The sequence below is a fragment of the Trichogramma pretiosum genome, unplaced genomic scaffold (assembly GCF_000599845.2).
Source record: "Trichogramma pretiosum strain Unisexual culture from Peru unplaced genomic scaffold, Tpre_2.0 scaffold93, whole genome shotgun sequence".
Classification (NCBI taxonomy): Eukaryota; Metazoa; Arthropoda; class Insecta; order Hymenoptera; family Trichogrammatidae; genus Trichogramma; species Trichogramma pretiosum.
Window position 1 is genome coordinate 308691 of NW_019640795.1, and position 13101 is coordinate 321791.

Genomic DNA, 13101 nt, shown 5'->3' on the forward strand with positions numbered 1-13101 from the left:
GTTGCATTAACTTGTACAATAACAAATTAATTTACATCCTAGCAGCATACACATGTGACAATCTGAAAATAATAGACGCGAAGGGTAATGAATTTTTTAAGCAAATATCTTTTTTCGTAATTAAAATTTCTTTGTTTGTAAGTTTGGGTTAGATCAACTCATTAAACATAAATTTTATAAGTTAATATTCGAAAACAAATTTGTTACAGGCAATTCAAACGAAACAAAATACTGAAACAAGGCCAAATTGAAAATTTTGAACGCATACTTTGAGATGTCCACATATTTTTTTTAAGAACTACGTCCATGTTAAGAAAACAACAAAATCAAGATTTTCACATAACTTTTCACAAAAATATTAAATGGAAATTTCAAAAAATCTATTTTAGATTAATTCACGGCTCATGTTTAAAATTTTTGCATCTACATCCTCAAAAATTTATGTGCGATTCAACGTATGGTAGAAAATGGGAGAAATATAATAAACATAACGAGATTTGATTATTAATTCAAACTATATTAAACTATTATTATGTACATTAAAAAAAATTTTTTTTAATTAACTCTAACAATTTTCCTAAGCTATCATACAAAATAACATTAATTGTCTTCGTCATCATTCATTCGCATCTTTTTAGGTTTTGACCGTCTTTTTACATCTGATTTTCGTTTTCTCTTTTTCTCTTGCCTCTTCAATTTTCTTTTATTGGCTATTTCTGGATTGGTTACAAACTGAAAAAATTTTAATATAAATTTAATTTTTTTCAGTATGATGGAAAAAATCTAAGTAAAAAAATTATTTAGCATCTTACCTGGCGGGATCTCTCTGCCTTCTTTTCGGCTCTTTTCACTTCCAAATGTTGACTTGCGGCATTGAAGAGTCGAGTGTATTCGTCCACATCCAGAAGTTTTTTGAACATTGTAGATACTTCTTTAGCTAACTGTCGGAGAGGTGCATTTTCCACTTCAGTAGTTGACATTTCGCGCACCAATGGCGATACTAATTGAGGCAGCATTGGCTTTAATTTTTCGATGTCAATATTGACAGTCACACCTGCTATCCAGTGAAATACCGCTTTCCTCTGAGAAAATCATCATTTCAATTATTATATGAATTTTATTAGATAAAATTGAGAAAAGGAAAATTTTTTAAGAATTGAAAACTTACCACTACTATTGATTGTGGTGCTTGAGTTATTTCCAAATTAATTTTCTTTCTCAGGGATTTTATGAGCCAATGTAAAGACATCTTCTTTTCTGATTCCTCTGTATTTTCAATTTCTACGAATTTTGCCAAATATAGAAGATTTTTAATAATTTGATCAAAAAATTCTTCGTGATCTACTCCGGGGTCCAATTGATCTACGTTATCTAAGATAAGACTGCGTAATTTTTCAGCCGACCATTTCTTAACATCCACAGCATGGAGTACAAACCCAAGCACTTGAGATGCCCTCTCTCTTACCCATAAATGTGGATGAACTAAATGTGAATGACAGCAATCTGAAAAATTTAGTGTTTTTTAAAATTATTATTCAGTTTTCAGAAACTTAATGAAATTTGTAATAAAATAAATACCTCGCAAAATATCAACGTATTTCTGGTATTTGTTTTTCTCATTTGCGCCTTTGCCCAAAAAGTTCGGACAATTTTTACATATCTTAAGAATTAGTTCAAAAACTAAAATGAAATGGTGATCTCTCAGACTTTTCATACTCTTTACTTTACGATCCTTAACAAAAATTGATTTAACTTGTTTGACGAAACGCCCTGGGGCATTTTCATCAATTTCATCTAAATTTTTATTAAATTGTTTCATCAAAAGAGGTAGGAGTCTATCTAATCTAGAAGAAAAGTCATTTTTTTCCGTTTGGACGAACATTCCACAAACTTGAACTGCTAGTCTTCTGAACCTCAGTTTTTCTTCTTCCATCCAAAGACAAGTGAAATTAAAAAGTTTGCTTTTCAGATTATGTGAGATACGGTTTATTAATTCTCTTATGCACTTGGCTACGTTTTTCTGACAAGTCTGATCTTCTTCATTGACCAATCTTGGAGCAAGTAAACAGAAAAGTTCTTCTGCAAATTCTTCAAGTTTTTGCTAAAAATAAAATAAATATTTAAATTTACTATTCATTTCATTTTAGAAACGCCTTATCAATCAATAAAATATATGAACTCACCTGTGGAAAGGTAGTAATGATTTCATATGCCATTGTTATTACACTCATGCGACCAAAAGCCTCCGAGAATTCAAGATTCCTGAAGAAGAAATTTATACGACTTTCTAAGTTCTCTTTATCCACAGGATAATCCATTAAATAGGTGTAACAAGCATTTCGAGCTCTTTTCCGCACATCTTCTGATTTTGAAGTAACAATAAGTTTTGACACTTCTTCCATAACTTCATGCATTTGGGGAACTATAAGTTTTCGCTTTATAATAGCTTTTAGTAAATCAAACCCTGTTGCTCTTCGTTCATGATCATGTATATCTTTTTCAACATATTGTAATAAAATCTAAAAAAATATGTAATGTAATTAAAAATAATCTGTTAACATTGATTAAGAATTATGTAAAAAATAAAAAAGTACCTTTAACTGTTCTGGAGTAAGTTTAAAATGTTTAGCATCTTTTACTAGAATAGACATGGCCTTGAAAGCAGTCATCACGAGATCGAAATTGACACCTTTACCAAGACCTGATACCGCATATTTGTGCAGAATCTTAAACATTGATTCACAAATTTCCGTTGAAAACTTTCGAACGTTCGGTAAATCAGTCGCCACAACATGACATAGACAACGCAATGCTAATGTACTCAACTGAAAAAATTGCATAGAATTAATAACATTTTCAAAAGAACGTTACATGCTTTGACACGTTGTAAACATACCTCTACATGTTGTGATTCTAAACAACGACTCAAAAATGGCACGAATCCATCAAGTTGCTTTTTCGAATCCTGATCATTGAGCTTATTTTGTTTCAATAATAAACTCAAAATCCTCAGTCCAAATTCCATGATCACGTTTGCATTGGTGTCTTCGGAAATTTTCGATTTGGTCTTGATACCCATTCTCGTTTTAGGTGGTGGCTGAATAATCAGTGAAAGTGTACGATCTTCGTCAGTAAGGAATTTCGATTTCGCTTGTTTATCCTCGTTGTTTTTTTTACGTTTAGAGTCTGGCATAATCTCCGGTATAGTTTCGTTTACTACGCCTTGAAGAAAACTCAATAAATTTGTAAGGGGTATAAAAGTGTTACGTGCAAGTCCCTTTCCAATTTCTTGTAAGGATGTAGTAGCCTTGCGAATGGTTTTTGATGAATTCGTGCGTAAAACATCGCGTAAAGGTTGAATTAAAGGAACCAACGAGTCTGCAAATACAAAGAGCAAAAAAATATAGTATTTTACATATTATAAAGCTTTAAAAGTATTGTTTTTTGATCTTGAAAAAAATTATACCTGCACCAGTGAATTGGCCCATAATTTTGTAAATATCATAACTCTTAGTGGCTTTAGCTTCTGAAGTATTTTTTATGATTCCAGAAATCTCTTTCTCTTCGGCCGATGGCCCGAATAAATCTATCTTACACACACTATGTAACAATGCCATATTTGCCTTAATATGCTTAGGCTCAAGTGAAGGCTCTAATTTGATTAAAACTGCATGAACAGTAACAGCTAAAACGTGAACTTGGAATCCACGAGTCAACAAACTGTTCATTTCTACAAGTAAATGATGTAAATAGTCGGGTCCAAGAGTAATCATGATTTCCTCTAAAATTTTTCGAGTGTCCCTACGCACCGATTCAAGACGAGATTTCAAGAAGGTACAAACTTTCATAAATATTCTGAAAAAATACATTAGATCATTAATAAAAAGTACAATATCGTTATGTAATTATTAGAACATTTTTTTCAAAAACTCACCCTCGCACATTTGTATCGAGTATATTGCTCGGGAGCTTCTGTAGCAATTTGACCATAGCTAAAGCAATGGGTACTCGTTGCAAATCACGTTCCTCCTGATCATCACGTACAATCTTTTTGTTGACTTTGTGGGCCCCATCTAAACGGGCTCGTACGGTGATACTTCGGTGCAATTGAGGCAGTAACACAGTGGAAATACTCTGCACGAGTCGCCTCGCCATATATTGTGATAGGACTGTTTGTCTTTCTACAATAGGTATTTCTTGAACAATAGGGACTTCTTCCGTGTCTGGTTCAGCATTTTCATTTTCTTCGGCATTTTCATTTTCTGCCGATTCATCAACATCTTCAACATTGGGAACATCTTCAGTTTCATTTTCGACATTTTCGAATTTTGAGTCATCTTCAACGCTCTCATCGTCGTCATTCTCGTTGTTATCCTCAACGGCTTCATTGACTTCTTTATATTTTGACAGATCGAAATGGAAAGCGTCTAAAATCGCTACCACTATTCTAATGACTTGTTTTTGGTGTTCCATATTGTTTCGCAACTTGAACAAGTAGTACTTGAGTACGAATTCATACTGATTCCATGGCAACAATCTGCATACGGTACCGACGGTGTCAATAGCTGCGGTGATAGTATTATGGCCATCCTTGTTTGCATATTTTTCATTGCACAGATAATAAGATGCAAGAGGCAAAATGAATTGCGAAAGTGTTCTCGGATTTGGAGCTCTAGTGAGGGTTTTTGCGACGCTACAGAACTTTAATAGAGCGCGACCATGACGATGGCGCTGTATGTGTCCAATATTGTTAAAGAAATCCACTTCTGGATCTACCTTGTTTGTTAAGGCGTGGAGATCGCGTAATACTACATGCACATCTGGACACTCCATGGCCATATGCCCTAAATAGGCTATGGACTGCAACTTTACCTTGTCACGTTTATCCTTTATTCCATTGCGAATCAAGTTCAATATAGTATCTTCTACGAGGTATCTTCTGTCGCTCGGTACAGCATTGAACTTTTTGCACAAATAAACACTTATGTATTTCAAGCATTCGCTAGCTCGATCTTCCATAGATTGTTCATTTTCAGTTTTTAAAAAGTAGTAGCAATTTAAAATAATAGATACACCAAAATCAACGGTTACTTTTTCTTCCCTGATCAAGCTGTCGATCTGTTGAAATGCGTTTAATCTCCGATCATAATCAGCTTGTTCGATCCAACGCCGATCATAAGCATTCAGTTCTACCAAAAGCCTATGATTATTTTGTAAATCTTCGTTATTTCGAGCAACTTCTTCTAGAACTTGCATCAATAATTTTCTCGCTTGTGGCGTAGTTAAAAGAGCCAAAAGTTGTTGAACGGGTCGCAAATATATTGCAGGATTATTAACACGCTTCATTAAGTTAGCAACTGCTGTTAAAAATCCCATAACAACGTCTTCGGAATCACCAGATTTTTTCGTGAGAATCGGTAATGTCAAAGTGAGCAATGTATCACTGGTTTCAGGATCAGTAGCAAATTCCGTAATTGACGATAGAACGGTTAATTCCGTGCGATTTGCTCCATGTTTCTTCTGTTCTCTCAATTTCTTTACCAAAAAAGCCAATATTTTACTTACGTGAGGAAGTAACATGGCAGAACCATAATTAATTGTATCATCTCTAACAATTTCTACTTTTCCAGTAACAACATCAAAAAGAGATTTAGCTTTTATCGTGTCATCGACATCCATTGCTTCTGGATCCTCTTTTTCAAAGTCTAGTGTAGTTAGTAACTTTTCAATAATTTCCATAATCATTCTGAGCACAGACTTCTCAGTTTTTTCATTGGATAATAGTTCTATTACAAAGTTGATTGGTGTTTGATTGTTCTGCAAATAAATAAATCAAATTGTATTATTGAGTTATAATTGACGATAATATGTGTTATAAAAGATTTACAACTACTAAGCTTACCTTATTTAATTTCACAAAAAGAGGATAATAACGAGGATTTTTACTCCAAATGTCAAACATTTTCAATAAAGGAGTCGGACTATGAATGCCTTCAATTGGCAGTTTATTTAACCAAGGGAATACAGCTGTTTCAAATACAGCATCAATTTCATCACTTGTCCAGTCATAATATTCGAAATGTTGGAAGAATCTAGCAAGCACATTAATTCCAGTGTTCCTAACATTTTTGATCATTTTCAAAAAATCAGGATGTACATCATTAACTAAATCAAGTATACCAACAGTTTGAGCAAGAATGCACACAAGTATTGACAGTAAATGTGGAAGTACATGTTTTGTCATTTTTCCACCAAACTGCTCTATCATTGTTGATATTAGATTCATAGCACTTTGAAGACGTTTTGGTGGAATGACGTTGTCAAGATCAACATTGGGAATGAGTTCTCTAATCATTGCACATAATTTAACATCGTTCTGAGATTCTTTTTCAACTTTAAGAATTGGTAAGTAGTTTTCAAAAGGTTTAAAGGCCATGCGAATGAATACCATCATTTCTTCTTCTTTTATACCTGCCAAAAATCTGTAAAGAATAAATTTAAGATAAATATAAATAATAAAAGAATAAATTTAAGTTGTAACAGATAAAAAATAATTAAAATAAAAAAATGAAAAAAAAAGATTTTTCGTACCTTAAAATGGTTTTTCTTTTAACAAGTCCACCTGCTTTACCACCAGTACGCATTCCAACACGTTGACTCATTTTAGTATGAAGGATTCTCATTAATATGGGCATCAACCCCTCTCTATGTTCCTCTTGAATTTCAGATTGTTCAACGCTTATTTGAAATCTCACTAGCTCATTTTTAAGATTTTGTTCATTTACAATATTGTCCAATTGTATTTGGTAAGGAACTATATATTTGTGCTTGTAAGTATAAATACAGTTTAAAGCAGCTTTTTGAATTTCCAAGTCTTTGGAAGTTAGAAAATGGTGGTAAATGCTACAAATTTCCGGTTCACGTGACAGCGATCGAGTATTTGTAAATTTGCCAAAAACTTGAAGCATTGTAACAAGAAGTTGGACTCGTTCACGACGAGTTGATTCTGTAGATGTTTCATCATCAAAGCTCTTTTTATCAGACAATTTTTTGTTAGATTCATCTGTTTTATAAATTCTAATGGAACAAGATTTTGCTTCCTCTGAGTATGCACGATAAAAGTTTTTTTCAACAAAATCTATAAAAATATCAACATAATCTCGATTTTTTGGTTCTATGTACGTGGTCATCATACCCATACACTTCCATAACAGATATCGAACATTCTCTAGGTCAATTTTATCACTTGTGTAAACTTTGCTAACAGTATCATTTAATATTTCATTTCCATAACTTGGTTTGCAAACTTTATCTACTTCATCTTTCTCAGCATTTATACTTCTTAATTTAGAAATAAAAATTGGCCAAAATACTTTGCAATCTGGGTTGGCATATGATGTTATTATCTGACACATTGGATCCCAAATAAGACGGAAGTTCAAATACAGACTGCCAAAACAATGGTGTATAGGGATATCTTGATATTTAGCTTCAAGGTGAATAACTGAAGCACTGTTAGAATTAAGAGACTGAGAGTATACAAGACGTTGGCGATATTGGTGGACTGTAACTGGTTGACATTCAGCTAAGTAAGGTAATTCCAAAGCTGATTTTGATAGATTTTCTTCAGAAGTAGGAGGCTTCATTGTTGGAATTGAAGCAAACAGTGAAAAAATATGTGACACAGTTAGACGTATTAATGAATTTGATGATCCTGTAATAAAATAAATTTTATAAGAATAAAAAATAAAAATTTAATATGTATGAAATATTTTATCAGTTTAAAGTCATGCTCACCTAATTTTGAAACTAAAGCTTGATGAATGTGATCAAATACGGACAGATTAATATATTCATTTTCACAACTAGAATTTTTCATATAACTCAATAGCATATCTAAAGATTTCAAAACTGCTGTATCATTTTGATAAAAACACAATGTATCTAAAAGGTTCGGAAGATTTTGGATTAAATCGAATAATTTATCCGAACTCGCTATTCGCAATACAGACTCCATGGCAAGTAGAAATGCAAAATTATTTCCATCTGTACTATTTTCTTTCTGTTGAATTCTTTTGTATAAATTCATCAAGCTCTTTGTAACTGCATTATATATTTCATCTGATAAAGTAGACAGATGTGGAATAATATATAAAACTTTTAAGAAATCTTCATTAACTGAACTAATCTCTTCAAAAGTATTCAAAATATTAGCTAGATAAGTATAATTTTCTTTGCCCTGAATATTAAGATTGAACTTATTCCACTTTTCAAATTCAATCCCACCAAGTTTTGGTGGAGATTTGAACATAATTATATTCACAAAAAGATCCAATAAATCATTGTTCAAAATTGAAAATTGACTTTTCTTCAAAACTCTTGGTAAAACCATTGTCTCAAAAGATGAATATGGAATCAAGTCACGAGTAATTTTTATCAAACAATTTTGATCTTCAATGGATAACAGCTTTATTACCAAGAAACTAGAACTTTCTTGTTGTAATTTTTTTATGGCTAAGAGTGTGTCAATTGACACATCAACTATTTCAGCAATTAATTCATTATTATTTTGATACTTCTGAATGAGTTGTCCTAATTTTAATGCCCATGCTGCTGGATCTTTAACCATTTCTTCTTTATTTTTAATAATGATTTTAATGAGTTTTAGTAATAATTTCAAATTATTTCCTTCAAATTTATCCAGATACTTTAAAATAACTGTCCATAACACTTCACTTTTTTGGAAATGAATTTCTTTTGTGATGCAGTTGAAAACAGTTGTAAGTACTTGGAAATGTAATTGTTGATGTGAAGGTGTATTTTCAAGGGCATCAAAATAAATACTTAACATGGTTTCGGCACATGAGTGAAAATGTCCAGGAGTACCTACTAAAACATGATAAAATAATTTTCCACATCCAACAACTTTATTTTGTTGTTCTTCTAGAGCTTCAATAACTAATTGAAGAAATGCAGGTTTATCTTTAACTTTTCTTACTACAAAAGCAAAACCTTCAGCAGCAAAATTGTTGATATAAGCTGGGTATGATTCTGCCAGTAAAGGAACCAGTAAATAGAAGATTTTGTCAATATTTTTGATCATGTAACGCCATTGGTATTTAAAGAGATATGCAAGAGTTCTAAAAGTATATTCGAGCTGATCAGCATCTTTGACATTTAATAAATCTATAATCGCTGCCAAAAAATCTGGAAAGTATGGATAAAACTCGTCTTCTAAATCTTTAGCAACAGCAAGTAGTATTCTGTAAGATGATAAATATATGTTAAACAATTTATAAAATGTATCTCGGATACTTTTAATGAAATTGTAAAAGAAAATCTTATTAGTTATTATTTGCTTACCTAAAAATACTTTCCAAACACAATGGATCTTTTAACTTTAAATACTTCAATAAAGTATTTATAACGTGTTCTTTACAAACAAGAAGTTGTGGAAGAGTAACTATGTGCGAAACTTCTTTACGAAAATTCAAATAATTTTCAGCAAGATTGAGAAAGTTTTCCTCTTGGACTTGCTGGTAGAAATATGATTCAACCTTATCAGGAACCTCTTCATTGCGATGCTTGACTTTATGAAAAATATTGACATCTATGTCATGGACCCTTTTGGAGAACGGTACGAACCGATGGGCCGTATCTACTTCCACTTTAGGCATGTTGAAAAATATTTTTTACACACAGTATAGTGAAGAGATTAGGGCCACGTGCTCTCGCAGGCCAGCTGATGCGGCACTGCCGACTAGAATATGAGCGGCAGATTATCAATAACTTTGTCCTTTTTTGATTAATGAACTAACGAATTTTGAAGAGTAAATCAAAATTGTTTACTTCACTCGAAGCCTAAACTAGGCCGAGTCGTAAAATACTGTTTATGTCACTTGTAACTTAGCCCACAAAACTTTTTTATTCACTCGCATTTTTCACGCACGTGTTTCAGAGAGCAGTAAGCGTTAGCGGTGTACTTGCACGAACATGTCTAGCCATAAGCAAACATAGCAGTCGGTTTTAACTAGCGCCACTGCTGCTGGTGTGTCGTTGGCGAAGCGGTAAATTCAAACTAGAATTTAATAAATGCTTCCTATTATAAATTGCGCTCGATGCGATTTTGTGCATTTTTTTAAGAGCAGTAGTGCTCTACAGTAGTGCTCTAAATGCAGATTAATTTTATAAATGATTATTATTAATTAAAGACCTCTGAAATTAATATTTAAATTTTTATGAGCTCTTCGTAATTCATGTAATAACAACTATCAATTTTATAGAGTGAATGTAAAAGCAGATTTTTAAACAATTTTTCACTCTTTTTTTTATTAATGCCAAATCACTTGATAATAATTTTTAAGTACATATCGATTCTAACGAGGAAAAAGGTAAAATGTTCTAAAAATATAAACTACCGTGAAAAATGTAATTCATTTTTCAAGGCAGGATTTCTTATCCATGAAAATTTCTTGGAAGGAGTGTACCTATGTGCGGAGGTCCTCAAGGAAAGAAGAGAAAGGGATCAATAAAATGTATTATAAATGTGTTGTATATGAGCAATTCTATAAAAAAAACGTAAAATTCAAGGCTAGAATAGCGATGAATATTTTTGTTATTTGACGCATATAATGGACGGTGTTCATTGTTCACAAAGGTCCTAGAAACATGAGAAAACACAGAGACATTTGACTTTTTGATAGGTATTTTGTCTATAGCTATTTTTGTTCTACAGAGTAAGAGCTGCGTTGAAAATGATAAGTTCGAAAAACTACAAAGAAAAACTGGCGAAGCCCATAGAGTAGTGTTCATTTTGATTTTTACGTCATGCGTTATGCGTTACATTCATGACCTCCAAGTTTTCCCGACAAGCGGTGTTTTTTCTAAATATAGAATGTTGATAGTAAAAAAAAAAAGTAAGGATAGAGTTCGATGGGAGTAATTCAATATTTTGTTTTAGGTTTCGATGAATTAGATGTTATTAGTAATTCGATTTTATCCAAGTAACGTCAGTAAAGGAAATTTTATTAAAAATATAATGGTGCATGTTATTTTTTTTTTATTTAAAAATTTACAACTCAATCGTTTCATTGTGAGTTTAAAAAAATTGAAGCATAGATTTTCAAGTTTTTATGTTATAATTCCAATAAATTTTAAAAACGAAAAATACTAGTTATTGATAACACCGTAAGCCAATAAATAGAATTTTTTTTGGTCTAATTTTTATTTAAATGATTTTAATTGAAAATATTGTTAAAGTTTACTGGTAATTTCAATGGTGCAACGATTTATTAAAATAAAGATGTCTGGATTGATGAATATAAAACTAGTTAACTTTTGATAGTACGGGCATTGCGTAAAAATAAAAGAAATTTATGCAAAACAAATCAGTTTTTTATTTACAGTCTTTCTTGCACTGCAAAAATTTTATTTGACTTTATAAAACATGACGCGCATATGACACATGGTAACTTTGGAACGAACATTTACTGCACAAAACTTGAAAATTCAGCCAAGGTCAGTTGCAGAACATGACAGCACGATGGACTCGCGTCAAATAATGATCATTAATCTCTCTCTCTTTCCCTCTCAATAGTGAGAGTAGCCAGTGGCGATCGGAGCAGCGGCATAAGTCTTGGCAGCGTAAGCTGGTGCGGCAGCAGAAGCCGCGGGAGCGAAGGACTTGATGGCCAACGGAGCGGCATGAGAATAGGCCAGAGGTGCCGGGGCGAACGATCTCAGGGCAACAGCAGGCTGAGCATAGGTGGCGAGTTTGGCCACGGGTGCGATCTGGGCCTGGGCAATGAGAGGCGTGCCCTCCTTGCGGACGACGGCGTTGAATCCGTTGTGGTCGTCGGCGGTGTACTCGACGATGCGTCTGGTGCCGTCGGCCTCGAGGAGGGAGTAGCTGCCGCGGACCTGGTCGCCGCTGCGGCTCTCCTGTTGGCTCTTGTAGTCGCCGGTGTTGGGGTCCTGCACGTCGTAGCCGTAGTTGTACTGCGGGTTCGGGTCGTAGGGCTCGGCCTCGATTTGCCTGGTGGCGTAGACCAGAGGTGCTGCCGGTGCCGCGTAAGCCAAGCGAGACGCCGGGTAGACTGCAGGCGCTGGTTGGATCAAGCCGCCGCTCACGGTGGCTACCGCCAAAGCGCAAACGAATAATACCTGCCGATCAGCGATATTATTATTGATTTTTTCTTACTGACTCGCAGTGATTTGAAAGCATTTTTTTTAAATTCGAGCTTTAGAATTACCTTGCTGACAACCATGATGTTGATCGACTGGATGATTCCGACTTTCTACGAGTGCAAATTGACCAGTGAATTCGCGACAAGTGAGCGACTCGAATTGATGCAGGTCCTAGCTGCATCCGGTGCTTTTATATGTTGGAAACCTCCGAGAGTCAAACGCTCTTTTTGCTGCTCAAATCGTTTGGGGCAAGGACGTTCTGTCGCTTGCGACGCCCGTTGCCGCTTGTGCAGTTCAAAAATTGGACCGGCATTTTCGAACGCGTGCATTTAATAAGCCGCCAAAATGGGTGGAGTCCTCTCGGCTGGCCTTGCCATTACGATTGTACTTGCGCGTTGATCTGCTTTTTTTGCTATATTATGGTTTCAGGCGCTAAACGATATGGATCAAAAATCATGCTCGTGTAATATGCACCGCGGCCGTAGCAGTAACGGACGAGCCAGCCACGTGCATTACAAATTTATGATATGCAATGATCGATTGGCTTTGCCTCGGCTTGTCCAACTGCCACGATGTCTTGGAATTTTCGTAATGTTTGCTTTTACAACGATACGCGCACCAATGCCAATTTTGCGTAATTGATTAACATTGAATTTAATGAGAGTCCGATCGTATTCATAATTGTTTGGGTAAAATTTTCACGTCCGAGATAGAAAGGACTCGCGAGGCTGAAAAGGTATCATTAAATTTGATTTCTGCGAGGTCCTATAAATTTGAATTTTCAACTTTTTTTCACATTTTAATTGATTTTGTTGTCACTTAAATAGCTATTGCAAGGATGTTTTGGATAATATCATTGCAAAACTTTACAATTCATCGATTTGTAATATGATGATATAAAAATTAAAAATTAAC

The 13101-nt window shown here is 34.0% G+C and overlaps 2 protein-coding genes across 2 annotated transcripts; both read right to left on the reverse strand.

Annotated features, from left to right (window-relative positions):
* Window positions 1–540: 540 nt before the first annotated feature.
* LOC106653287 (small subunit processome component 20 homolog) lies at window positions 541–9965 on the reverse strand. Its single transcript, XM_014372688.2, has 13 exons — window positions 9364–9965; window positions 7798–9263; window positions 6592–7714; window positions 5903–6482; window positions 3935–5817; window positions 3467–3855; window positions 2897–3378; window positions 2595–2825; window positions 2184–2519; window positions 1579–2101; window positions 1169–1503; window positions 813–1082; window positions 541–732 (listed from the first exon to the last, which is right to left on the reverse strand). The coding sequence occupies exons 1-13, from the start codon at window positions 9675–9677 to the stop codon at window positions 601–603; spliced, it is 8064 nt and encodes a 2687-aa protein (XP_014228174.1). The 5' UTR covers window positions 9678–9965; the 3' UTR covers window positions 541–600.
* A 1624-nt stretch (window positions 9966–11589) lies between these two features.
* On the reverse strand, window positions 11590–12332 carry LOC106653288 (larval cuticle protein A2B-like). Its single transcript, XM_014372689.2, has 2 exons — window positions 12252–12332; window positions 11590–12162 (listed from the first exon to the last, which is right to left on the reverse strand). Exons 1-2 carry the CDS (start codon window positions 12264–12266, stop codon window positions 11590–11592), a joined length of 588 nt encoding a protein of 195 aa, XP_014228175.1. The 5' UTR covers window positions 12267–12332.
* Window positions 12333–13101: the final 769 nt, after the last annotated feature.

What these genes read in the sequence shown, in the direction of transcription:
- LOC106653287 (XM_014372688.2), bottom strand. Translation starts at nt 9,677, where the DNA reads ATGCCTAAAGTGGAAGTAGATACGGCCCATCGGTTCGTACCGTTCTCC. An exon ending in TCATTACTACCTTTCCACAG is followed by an intron (nt 2,102 to 2,183) that starts GTGAGTTCATAT and finishes TTTTATTTTTAG; the next exon opens with CAAAAACTTGAAGAATTTGC. An exon ending in ATACGTTGATATTTTGCGAG is followed by an intron (nt 1,504 to 1,578) that starts GTATTTATTTTA and finishes TAAATTTTTCAG; the next exon opens with ATTGCTGTCATTCACATTTA.